This window comes from Pygocentrus nattereri, chromosome 8, assembly GCF_015220715.1.
Source record: "Pygocentrus nattereri isolate fPygNat1 chromosome 8, fPygNat1.pri, whole genome shotgun sequence".
Taxonomy (NCBI): Eukaryota; Metazoa; Chordata; class Actinopteri; order Characiformes; family Serrasalmidae; genus Pygocentrus; species Pygocentrus nattereri.
The window spans coordinates 2,022,501-2,035,000 of NC_051218.1; the positions used below are offsets into that span (position 1 = coordinate 2,022,501).

Sequence of the window (12,500 nt, forward strand, 5' to 3'; positions counted from 1 at the left end):
CCACTGTGGGACTAATAAGGGTCTCTTAATCCTAATTTAACAGTAGTGCACAAAAGTTAGAGCCCACTCTTCATTTAGTCAAAAGGGTCACTAAGCACAAGTATTTCATTTTGCAGCATCAGGAAAAAAGCAAAACGGGGCTGTTAGAAGCCCCGGAAACTAAGTTTAATACCAAACCTCTCAGTAATTAATGTGTCCACCTGTAGTGGTCAGGAGACTGGCTTTCAATTTTCCAAACCTCCACAGTTCAGTCCTAGAAGCATCTTCACCTTCTCACAAAGTAATCACAGAAATACTAGATTTTGATATCTGCACTCAAGTCCATTGCTCTGAGAACACTAGCAGCGTCTTTGATTGGCCTGGAAAAGTTCCCCATTTTTGTCTATTTCCTTTTCTCACTGAGGTTCTTCTTGATCAGCTACACATCCTTTCAGACCCACAGCGCTGGTCTTCTCACAGTGGAAGGATGGACAGAAACACCTGTGGATGTTTTCAGATCTGAAGCAGCTTGATCTTCTCCTCTCTCTCAGAGATGAAAGCTTTAAGAGCTGTTAATCTGATGGGGGCAGTTTTGGTGGTCTACCAGGCCAACAACCTGCGCGATTGTTAGGCGTTCCATTCTCTTTGCAGCTTTTAATCCTTTTTTGAACTCCAGTTGTCTGTTTAATCAATTACTTTCCTTCGATTTTTCTTCCTTCCTTATGCAAGTGGGTTATCTTACATCAAACCTTCTTAGAAATATCTTCTATAAAGGCATGTCTTGTACTTAATTGCTGATTTGAGTGGAAATGACATAAATTGGTGGTTACTGACTTTTTCGCAGTAGCTTTTCTTCTACAAGTCTTACCTCCTTAATTTCCCCAACCAGTTTGATGGCATGGTCATAGACTGGTGGGTCATCGTTCAGCTGTGCCTCAAGAGAATCCCAGAACGCTTTGTGCATAATTTCCTTAACCCGTTTCTCTAAACTGCAGAAATGTAGCACAAACAGAAAATCAAACACTACCTAGAGACACATTTGAACATCTTTACGAACTATGCAAAAAAATCGTAACCGTCTCAAGAGCTTTACCTTCCCTCGGCTGGCTCAGGGGCTTTAACTTGAAAACCACCATTTACTACAATCTCATGAGCCAGCGCCATGTTAGTCACTCCTTTAGCAGTCTCCATCAGCTCTTCCATCGACACAGCCTTGGGTGGGCTTGCTGTGTAGGAGCAGAATATACATCTATAGGTCTACAACTGAACCCTGCATTCCACATTTTAGGGTCCAACACAACTGACACACTTTACAAAGGGCTTAAAAATCAGCCGGCGAGCAGAGCATAAACAAGCGAAGCGGTGGAGAAACACCGACACGACATCACATGTGAGCGAGCGCCTTACACTGCGGGGTTCGATGAGGGCTCGGCGTGTTCGTTCTGATTCTTTTACGCAGCATCTCTTCTGACGCCTCCGTCTGACCTTCGGAATCCTCTGACCCTTTACCGTCCATCTTCTTGCTCGCCTCACTGGATGATTCACTGGGTTCCTTGGGCATCCTCCACAAGCCAGCTACGACCTGGAGAAAGATCTGTTTACCGAGAACCAAATCATCAAATTCAACCAGAAGTCAAGTCACCTTTATCTTCATAACCTTTACTTTGAGAGAAAGGACGATACTCGTTGTATAAGTGTAGATGTACTTTACTTATTTGACAGACCATTTTTGAACAAACGACAAATACATTTACATTTACTGCATTTGGCTGATGCTCTTATCCAGAGCGACTAACAATTTGATCATTTTACACAGGGAGGCCAAGGTGGTGTTAGGCGTCTTGCCCAAGGACTCTTATTGGTATAGTGTAGGGTGTTTGCCCAGGTGGGGATTGAACCCCAGTCTACAGCATAGAAGGCAGGGGTGTTAACCACTACAGTATCCCAACCTTGTAAAAAATCAAATGTAACGGTAACGGTTTTGGCAGCTCCTCACTTAACAGGGAGAGTAGATATTTTGTGAGTCTTAAAATATAAACCTTATTACACGGCACTAATCTGACTTCCCAGGACTTCCAGCAAGAACTTCCCATGCTTGGGTTCAGGGGGGTCATGAAGTTCAGGCTGTCTTCACCAAACCCTGTGCGTCCTGCTTGCATAAACATCTAATCTACAGTCAGTTCTGAACTACATGTTTTACTGAGAAAAAAAAAAGGCAAATTTTCCCCACACAATTTTACTGTAGTTCCAATATGTAGAACTATAGTTCTGTCTAATTACCTGATACACTTGAATATCTGACCGTGCACTAACTGTCTATATGTCCAGTGCAACTGTAACACTTGCCTACGCACATCCTGTCTATGTTCAACACCTGAACCTACTGACCACACACTTTGTCTGTCCTTTACTGTCTTCGGTCTTTGCCCTGTTTTCTATGCATCTTTTATTACTGCACTGGAAAAGTGGCCCCATAGTGTTTCGTTACACTGTACTACCCTCTATACTATAATGACAATAAAGTTGAATTGAAACAAAAACAAGGAAAGAAAGAAACCAAACAAGCAAACAAAGACGTTGGTTTTGGGGGGATGCTTGATCTATTAAGGTCTACAGATCAGGCATAACTACAGAAATTGTTAAATTAAGGTTAACTTCTCTACCCGAGAAGTTAGGTCGAGGAATCCGCCTGACTTACTGTAGATGCGCGTACGTGTAGACAACGTAAACACAGAGCGGATAACCAGCCTTCACAAGCCTCCCGATAGCTGCACATGGCCTGGCTTAGTTTGTCCTGATTTTGACCCAGAGGGTCCGGCGAACCCCGTCCTAACCCCTGTTGGCGAGTCAGCTTAGCTGTCCAGCTCAGGAGCCCTTATTAAAGGGGTTTGTTTTCGAGTTCAGCCACTGCCGAACTAACTCAGCTTACATTTCTCCATTCATTCAACACACAGCTACACACCGCACGACCTGCTTACCTGACTTACACACGATGGACTGAACAGACGACTCTCTGCGATCGGGACGGAGCCACTTGTAGGATAATAATAAAAGTAATCTAGCCTGGCTAAACCTACCGCTGGCTTCTTTGGCGTCTCGGTGAATCTGATACACAACTCGCTGCGTCTATTTACGGAAGTAACACCCCGCTAAAGCCCAGTTGTAGTTTTTTGACGTTACAGAAAGGCTGGCGCGTAAGCAGCGAGAGGGCGGGGGAAAACTACATTCCCCATAATGCCACGCTGGTTTTTAGTCAGCGGCTTTGCGCCTCCCCCCCAACGGTCTTTTTCCACACCGCGGTGCTCATTGGGTAGCGCAGTGTTAACGACGTAAACACGCCGCTTAAAAGATGCAAACAACAATACAGCAACTTAGTGGTTAAAAACCATGAAACATTTAAGAAGAACGCACTTTCCAAAAAAAGAGAACCTAATTCTGATGAAAGAGAAGAGTTTACACCTTGCCTTTGCATTTCATTAGATGTGCATTTTTAACGTGCAAATGATGAGTGCACTTTTACGCAAAAACTTGTTATCTGGGTAAAATCTACTGTACCTTTCTTTCTGATCGGATGCACAATGATGCAAAGCTCACAAACTGGGCGGCAGGTTAACTTCAGCAGTGCGAGAGGCGAGTCTGGACTCGGCCAGCTCAGCTTTTAAAATAGGTCATGTGATTGGGCCTGTACGTCTATAATTAGTCTGTGTTATAAATAAACTGTGAATGGCATTTGGCGTTAACGTGAGTAGTTTAGGTGGAAAAAAAAACGTTTTCAACATTTGGTCAGCGCAACGTTACAGCTGATGGGGGGGCGGACTGGTGACGTCATCTCTTAATCATTGTTATCATGCTGGTGTTTTATTATGAGGCTCCGTGGTTTGCGTTGTTTTCTGGATTGAGACGCAGCTCGTAACTAACATGTTCCACAGGAAAACGGTCGGCCAACCCCTCCAAAAAAGGGAATCGAGCGCGTAAAAGCAGTGGACAGTGGCAATCGTCGTGGCAAAAGCTGAAATGGTCTTACTGTTTTCAGACACTGGGTGTCAGCAAAGCCCGCATTTCTGGAGCAGGGTTGTTTTTGAGAAGAGCCGAGTCTCCCGGCAGAGGCGCTTCCAGCCGGATCAGCTGTACTTCCACCGTTTTCTGCCGTTGGATGCTGCAAGTGGAGTGAACGACTTCTCAGCTGTCCAATCAGGGGACTGCATACGGGTTTGAACGACTACAAGTCAGTTCGACCGCAGCGAGGCGTGGCCTGAGCGCTCTAGACCGGCGGACTAGTTTTCGAGTTTTCGAGCGATGAAGGCTGCGTCGCAAATGACTGCCTATTCCCTACGTAGTGCGCGTAGGTGTTAAATCACTGGCTCCTGCAATCAAACTGAATGTTTAACACCGAGCCAATTGGGATTCCAACACGAGTGAACACTCCGCTAACGGACATATAAGTCACTGTTTACATGTGGAAGCTACAATTCCCTAACTGATATAGTGCACTATGTATGGAGCAAGATAGACAATTGAGATTCAGCCTTGGACCAGTGAACCGATTCTATTCAAGCCGTCCGTTTCGGTGGGGAAAGCCAGCTAGAGCAGGTGTTTCTCAGACGTGGCTTTGCTGACCCACTGCCCACCTGCTTTAACGTGGCCACCTTAACGCAATATTGGGCTGTTAACGAGCTGATTAGTTGGATTATGTGTGTTGGGAGCATAGGGAGCAGTAAAAAGCACAGGGCAGTGGGCCTCCAGCACAAGGACTGAAAAACAGTGAGATAGAATATACAGAGCAATTGTCATTTCGAACAAGTAGCTTTTAATATGTAATTTGGAATTCTATATTTTATATGATTCTATGTTTACATTAGAAATTACGTTGGAGTTTGAACTGGCCACTCAGAACGCAGGAGGCGGGACTAGCGATGGGGAGTCGATTCCAAAGGAGTCGATTCCTCGACTCCAGCACGTCTGGAAGTCAGGGCCCACTCTTGGCTAGTGACTCTGAAATGTGTGGAATCGACTCTTCTTGTATGCCTTCTGAGGAAGTTCAGTTTGAGCAACGCGAGTTTGTTTAGCAGGTTTATGACAAACCGTGGTCCGTGTGTTTGTACCGCTCTGCACTCCAACTCTGCTACTTAAAAACAAACTTCGTTTTCTTCATGACTAATGGATGCAACGACCAAGACTTTAAAACCGTATAAAAAAAAATACTGAAAAATTTCAAACAGAAATTTCAAATTCAGCCTCGTGGAAAGAGGATCAAGATGTCATTCGGCTGCTCCAGAATGTGGTTAACTGGCTGATACTGGTTTATTCTCATAAAATCATAACTAGAGTAATTATTTTCTTTGCATATCACCATTGAATTCAGCAGCCTCGTCGTGTAAAATGTGTTTTATGTGAATTCCGATGGTAAAATGAGTTGAAAAATGAATCAGCTGTAATCATTCGTCCAAGATAACTGATGCTACTTGGTATAATCTACAAATTCTCGTCATATTAGACCTGTAACTGCCCAAAAGTGGGTAAAGTATTAAGATATTAGAGGTTTAATACTGTATATGCTGTATCCCTTCATCAGGTGTCTTGGAGTCGACTCTATTGATTCCAGCGGCAGGAGTCTAGAGTGAGAGTCGGAGTCGATTCCCGAAAATCCAGATTCGGGCATCAGTGGGCGGGGCTTGTCGGAATACGGGTGGAAATACCAGAGCGCGTCGGATTTGAGCTCAAACCCGCGAATTTCTAGCTCGCGCCTGAAACACTGCGGTTAAATACTTTCTGAGGAAAGTAATTCAAACGTTATATTTATAGCCATTTTACAAAGATATCTTACCTTATAAGATGGTAAAACAGCTTATAACTGTGTAATGTGATTAAAATGTGTTTATGTTAACACAGAATAACCGCAGGAAGGCTCGCCTTGTGAGATGTAAAGCTGGTTAAGTTGGCGTTGACTATGCTAAGCTAACTCCTCAGGTCTTCTGCAAATTAATTTCAATACTTGGTAAGTTAACTGAAGCTAAAGCTTCATCACATTTCAGGATTTTATCGTCAGAGCTTGTACAGTCATGTTCATAAATGTGAGGTGGAGACCACTTGGCTTTAGCTCAAGGCTCCATCTATGAGCTTCCCTGAACCAAATCTAAACCTGGCTGAACATCAAAACCCCCGAGTTTTATTTAAAGGGGAACTCAACTCAATGTTCAAAACTTCTAAATATCAAAATAGTCGAGATGTAAACAAAGTTATTCAGAGTGGTTTGGTGCGAAACGCTCCGTTCTAGAGAAATTTGGAGAATTGGAGAAAGTCAGAATTGTTCACAGTGGTGGTGGTAGGAACCAGACGTCTTAAAGAGTTTAACAACGTTAACCTACCTGGGAAAGTTCCCTCTCAGACCTTTATTAGGTGATAAATGCTGCCTGATGTCTGACACATTGCTTAATGATAGTGTTGTGGTAAAGCTTTGTCTCAAAATGTTTTCTATCCATCTATTTTTAATCTGTTCTTGGTGGAGAGGCACATGCAGGGTGCTGTAATGCAAAACAGTCTCCAAAAAACCTTTTTTTTACAGGTTCATGACTATTTTACCATCATCAACATTGCATATAAAAACACAGAAGATGTGTGCCGGTTCACTGGTTTTGGATTTTAAATAAAGTGGTGTTTATGTTTTAGATGTCGTGACTCCTGGTTCCTATCGCCACCACTGTAAAGTAATCTCTGTAGTCTGTAAGTTCCTTTAAGTTTCTGTAAGTTCACATCAAATCATTTTGAAGATTGTGTGTTTACATCGCAAGGACTGAGTTATTATTAGGCATTATTAGCCTAGTATATGGAGTAAAACGTTGTTTGTCATCTTCAGACCATTTTTTGACTAAATATGGCATTTTATTGGATAATAAACTAAATTTTAGTGCTGTTGTCAAAGATATCTAGATGAGTGGTATTTAAAAATGGTCTCAAAATAGATCTCAGATCAGTTTTGTACAGTTATTTGACTTTTTTTTTTACTATTTCGCCAAAAACCACCGGTCCAAAAATGCTTTGTGAATACATCCCAAGCGTTATCAGAGTAAAAAAATATTTTCTTTCCTCCTAAAACTGTATTTTAAAGCATTTTAGAGATGAAATGAAGTGTAGTATTTTACAATAAGTAGCCTTATTAGTTTAGAAGATAGTAGGGACGCACAATCATGCCACCGTCATATCACTCTCAGCAGATACTTGCAGATAACCTGCTTTAAACTGATTTTAAACTGATATTTAAAGATGTATTTTTAGTGCTCTGAAAGAGTTTAGGCGACACTGGGCTGTTGTGCCAAAAATGTCCAACCCTGAACATTTCTATGCATTTAGAAATACTTCCTATCATATTTAGGTTGCCAGCTATGCATTTCTAACCCTGTTCAAAATAATTTACATATTCGTCTCTAATGCTAATCCAGGTTTTCTGAACTAATATCTACATTATACATATATTTATATGTATTTATTTATAATACATATATTATACATATATACATATATTATACATAATACATATATTATACATAATATTATACATAATACATACATTATACATATATTTATATATATGTATTTATATCTTGGGGTCACTTAGCCACCAAAAAGCCCCCAAATGTTCTTGCCCCCTTTAGTCTTTGAGAATTTCAGCATAATTGAGTTGTTCACATCTGATGTGTTTTGATGCAAAATGGTTCATTGTACCGAGTCAAAAACGACTCGGATTTCTTTGAAGTGGCCGTGATGTTTGCGTTGCAGACGTCACAGGGATTTGTGACACAAATATAGCCCTTTTATTTACTATCCAAACGAAGTTAATTCCGGTCAATCCACTATTAACAGATTTTTAAAAGTGTAACGTTCTTCCTTTGCGAGAGCTTTTAGAGTCATTAAATTCTTCAGACGTCTGGTTCCTATCACCACCACTGTGAACGATTCTGACTCAATACGTTTCTCTACACATTTTGAACCATTCTGAATGACTTTGTTTACATCTTAACAATTGATTTATGCAGAACATTTAAAAAATAGCTCGGATTTGAATTCCCCTCGGATGGAAATGTTATTTTGTTTTTCTTTAAGGGCCCCTGTTTTGTATGTAAAGCCCTCTTGAATTTCAGACAGTGAAGGCAAAGAATTGCCCTTAGAAAATTGCTTTTGCCGGTTCAATCCCCTCGGCCGACGGTCCATGACTGAAGTGCCCTTGAGCGAGGCACCTAACCGCCAGTTGCTCCTCGGGCGCCGTGGATAGGGCTGCCCACTGCTCCGGGCAAGTGTGCTCACTGCCCCCTAGTCTGTGTGCTCACTACAGTGCATGTATGTGGTGTTTCACTGCACGGATGGGTTAAATGCAGAGGTGGAATTTCCCTGTTTGTGGGATTAATAAAGTATAACTTAACTTATAAATGACCTTTTTCTTTTTTTTTAGTTTACCAAATAAATTTCATTTTGCCAAAAAAATTCATGTGCAGTTAAGATGTTATCTATGGGAGTGAACAAAGTCTTTGGTCTCTAGGCTACACTAGTTTGTTCTAGAGTAGTAGTCGTGTATTAGAGGGGTCAATGGCTTAAATTGGCTTTAACATATAAAGTACTAAACTGGTGTTGCATCAACTTACAGGTCACGGATGCACTCTTAAAGACTTCCATTCTGCTCTCAGCTACCAGAAGTCCTGACCACAGCCTTCTTCATTACACCACCCGTTATGAAATAGTTCACAGGAGGTAATACAGACTTCATGCTGTAGGCAGGGAATTATCAGATTTTATGGATGGTGTCCTTTTAATTTTACTTTTCATGGCTTATAAAATTGTTTAATATCTGTTGAAGTGAATCAGTGAAGAAGCAAATAAAGACATTGGCCCCCCAGGTCATCTGTGATAGTAGCAAATTCTAACAGGATCATTTAATTCCTGCACATGATTGATAACAGCAACAGCTAAATGGACAAAAGCCTCTCTGGCAAAGTGAAGACCTCCCACTTCTGAAGTCAGGTACAGTGGGGAGACAGAGGACCAAGTGCAGGTCAAATTAAATAACTTATATAATTCCAGCTCAATGACAGTGCAATCTGTCCATTCAGTTTTATAGCCCTGACCTCTATTATGTTCTTGGCCTGGCATCATTTTTACCTTGATGGGTTAGAGAGTTTCAGTTAATCCAAATTGGTGCGGAGGCTGCGTTCATTCTACTGTATGGTGATGGGTTATTTAGAGACTTTAAAAAAAAGCTGTATTTTATGTATTTCCGGTCTGTAATTTTACAGGTGATCTGATTAAACTGTATGTTCACTGCCACATGGAGCCGATCAGTGATATTGAAGCCCAGCATCTTGAGTCTGTGGTATGTAGAAATGTTCCTCAGGCAGAACAGGAATATATATACTGTAAATTAAAATAGCAAAATGTGATTATGACCCCTCTTCCTATCATGCTGTCTTTCGTGTTCGTCTTCCTTCAGACTGCGGAAGAAGGTGTTGATCGTGAACTGAGGTCATCAGAAAGTTTTCACGAACCTGACAGTGGAATCATTTCAGTACAGCTTTTGGAGTTTAAGACCAGTCTCCTCGAGGCAGTGGAGGAATTGCATATCCACAGGGTAATGATCACAGTGTGCATTATAATCATCTCAATTCATGATTGACACAAAGCTGCGGGCAGTGTTTATCGCACTGTAAAAAGAATTAATGCTGTGTTTTAACTTGGAAAAGTATGTTTGGCTGCCTTAAAGTCAAAATTTAATTGAACTTCAAATGATTAATTAAGGTCCATGGATTTGCATGCTTTTTTACTCCATGATAACGGACAATTATCACAGTAAAAAGAGTGTTTTCTTTGGATCTTAAGTTATCTACGTTGTTGTGATAATGTCATGGAAATAAAAGAAATCAATGGCCCTTTAGGACATCCACAAATAACAAGGTGACAGATTGTAGCATTCATTATTGTTCTGTTTTATAATTGTTAAAAGCTTTACATTTTGAGGTTTACTTTTACTTTTACTTTCATTTTTAATGTAAAAATAGATATTTGAACTCTGGTGGAAGCTTTCAGAAATATACCATTATTGTTATTTTTATCCACAAATTTCACAGAAATGTTAGAAACTGAAAGGATCAAGAAATTAACAGTGATACTGAAAATTTTACAACAGAAACTGTGCAAATAAAGTAATCAGAGTATACCACGCTTAACATCTACATTAGGTTTTTAATCTTTGCTCATATATAGAGATGCGAAGATATAAATGATATAAAAAAAGATATAGGAAGGTGACCCCAAAGTAGCAGATGTTCTCATGTCTTTAGGTTGTGCGTCTTTGATATAACAGCTCTATTCAGTTAAGTGAAGAAGAACTGAGAAGTGTAATTTCGTGGGGGGAGTATTATGGGTTTTTGGATGAGGCAGCTAGCAGCAGTTTTTTGGCCATTTGGAATAGAGCCAGCTGTAGATGCATTTACATCAGGATGGGGTCATGCAAGCAGGACCCGACAAATTCACGTCTCTGTGCTTGTAAACCGTTTCCCTCAAGCAAGCACTTAAAACCTGACACTGGACACGCAAAGGTTGTAGGACCAAAACTAAAGTATTGGATCACCCTTCTTTTATTGTTATTATCATGCTGGTGGGGAACAAAGACATTAAATCAGTCTGATCCTCAGGCATGCCATTAAACTAACACTTTGTAGTTCTCTAGTTTATTGGGCTGAAGGTTAAACTGGAGTGCGCGCTGTCAGGTTTGTAGTACTCAGCTGCATACCATCATGCATCTTTCAGTATACTGTCCATTATAAAAGTAAAGCCTAGGTTCTGTTAGAATGCCTGAGTTCAGTGATTCTGACAGTCCTGTTTAGGGTACAAGTATAAGAAAAAAAAAAGTTAAAATGAATGATCTAAAACGTGGGATTTTAATCATCTATGGTAATACCACGTCATATTTAGAATTTATTTATTTATTAGTAATTATAATGATACATTTTTGTTCTGAAGTGTCCGACTTTATTCTCCTTGAGGCATTTTCGGCTGGCAAAGCTTCTGTCCTTTAAAATTTACATGGATTACCAACTTTAATGTCCTCTTTGGTGGGCAAAATCTCTATTGAATTTATTGTCTCTTTGCCAACAGTTAACAGCTTTATCTAGTGTGCATTTTCGAGTGTGCTATGCTGGTAGCACAGTTTAATGGGAAATATAAATAAACTCCTACATACATATAAAAAGTCCCTTCGTAAGAAGCCATTCACTTTTACCTTTACTGAAGGAGGACAAGGAAGGCTTTGTGCTAATATCTTCTCTTCAATGCACCAGTGATTTCCCAAACATGCTGCGTGAGTCATTAAAATGTGATTTGTGTATAGCTTTTTCTTTCAGATATTTATTTATTTATTTATGTTTTTATTTAGGATGGGGCTTGTGTGTAGTTTCGTCTAAAATTTTGAATGTTATTCATAAACACTTTTAGTCTTTACACTTTGCCGGAGGTCATTAATTCCAAATATCGGTTTCTGCATAATTTCCATTCAGGATTCTGAAGTTCGGCATGAGGCTCAAATTTGTAAACTTGTACTGGAGAAGCAAGAACTGGAGTGGCAGAAGGTGGGTAACTTGGCAATAGTCTGTATGTATTAAAATACACAAATTTAAAGCGTTGCATAAAATTGCAATAATGCAAACTTAAAGCATTGAATTAAGTAATGTTTGCAATATATTGTGCTGCACTTATATATTGTATTTTACTGTATTGCACTGTGTATTGTAGCTTACTGTATTCTGTTCTTACTGTATACTGAGTTCTGTGTTCGTCTCTGCTCCTTTTCTCTCTGTATCTACAGTGACTTTTATTTTTAGCAGTATCTGAGCTCAGGACTGTCTTTTTCTCTAACCTACTGGTAACTAGCAAAAAATACCTTCTCTAGACAGACAAAGCTCTTCTTGTAAGTCTCTCTGGATAAGAGCGTCTGCTAAATGCTGTAAATGTAAAATGTAAATATAAAAAACATTGCTCGACTAACGTTTAGATATTCTTTGAAAATTTGTGCAAATGTTCAGGAGTCTTTACAAAGTCAGGTTGACAGGATGTCAAGACAACATTCAGAATCACTTGCAGCTGTTAAAAAGCAGGTAGGTAAAGGTCCAAAATAACTTCACATATGATTCGCATATGATGCTTATGACAAATGTGGACATATTTAAAGTCAACCTTTGTTAGTTTTGCAAACCCAACCCATAATAATATGTGAAATATTCCATTTCTGTGTTAAGTTTCAGGCTCAGGTCAGAGGAATTGAGGGAGAGAAGGTAGATATATGTGTTTTTTTTTCTCTCTAATGCTGCACTAATGTTTTATTTAATCGCTCAACTATTGTAATATGCAAATGATCTCTAATGTGACTAATGATATGCTAATTAACGTGAAAGGGGAAGCACCAGCTGAGTGCTGAATTGAAGGACAAAGAGATCACCAGTCTGAAAGAAGAACTGAAGCTGCTGCAGGTAAACCTGCCCTCT

At 40.0% G+C, this 12,500-nt stretch overlaps 2 protein-coding genes across 7 annotated transcripts in view; one reads left to right on the forward strand and one right to left on the reverse strand.

The window, feature by feature from the left end:
* tcp11l1 (t-complex 11, testis-specific-like 1) overlaps positions 1-12,500 on the reverse strand; it is a 350,112-nt gene that overhangs the window by 10,442 nt on the left and 327,170 nt on the right. For 2 of the 6 annotated variants that reach the window (XM_037540451.1, XM_037540452.1), the window contains exons 5-7: positions 1,387-1,573; positions 1,073-1,205; positions 848-968 (exon numbers count right to left, since the gene is read on the reverse strand). In XM_037540451.1, the coding sequence (XP_037396348.1) occupies positions 848-968; positions 1,073-1,205; positions 1,387-1,540 (408 nt within the window). In that variant the 5' untranslated portion in view covers positions 1,541-1,573. Of the gene's footprint in view, positions 1-847; positions 969-1,072; positions 1,206-1,386; positions 1,574-2,957; positions 3,101-3,534; positions 3,631-4,003; positions 4,116-12,500 lie in introns of those variants that run through there. The other 4 variants (XM_017681988.2, XM_037540453.1, XM_017681989.2 and 1 more) reach the window with 4 other exon arrangements.
* Positions 5,770-12,500, forward strand: part of LOC108410745 — a 16,726-nt gene continuing 9,995 nt past the window's right edge. Inside the window, exons 1-8 of the mRNA XM_037540447.1 lie at positions 5,770-5,974; positions 8,615-8,718; positions 9,261-9,337; positions 9,455-9,592; positions 11,517-11,588; positions 12,042-12,113; positions 12,255-12,290; positions 12,411-12,485. Coding sequence (XP_037396344.1) covers positions 9,293-9,337; positions 9,455-9,592; positions 11,517-11,588; positions 12,042-12,113; positions 12,255-12,290; positions 12,411-12,485 — 438 coding nt within the window. The 5' untranslated portion in view covers positions 5,770-5,974; positions 8,615-8,718; positions 9,261-9,292. The remainder of the gene's footprint in view (positions 5,975-8,614; positions 8,719-9,260; positions 9,338-9,454; positions 9,593-11,516; positions 11,589-12,041; positions 12,114-12,254; positions 12,291-12,410; positions 12,486-12,500) is intronic.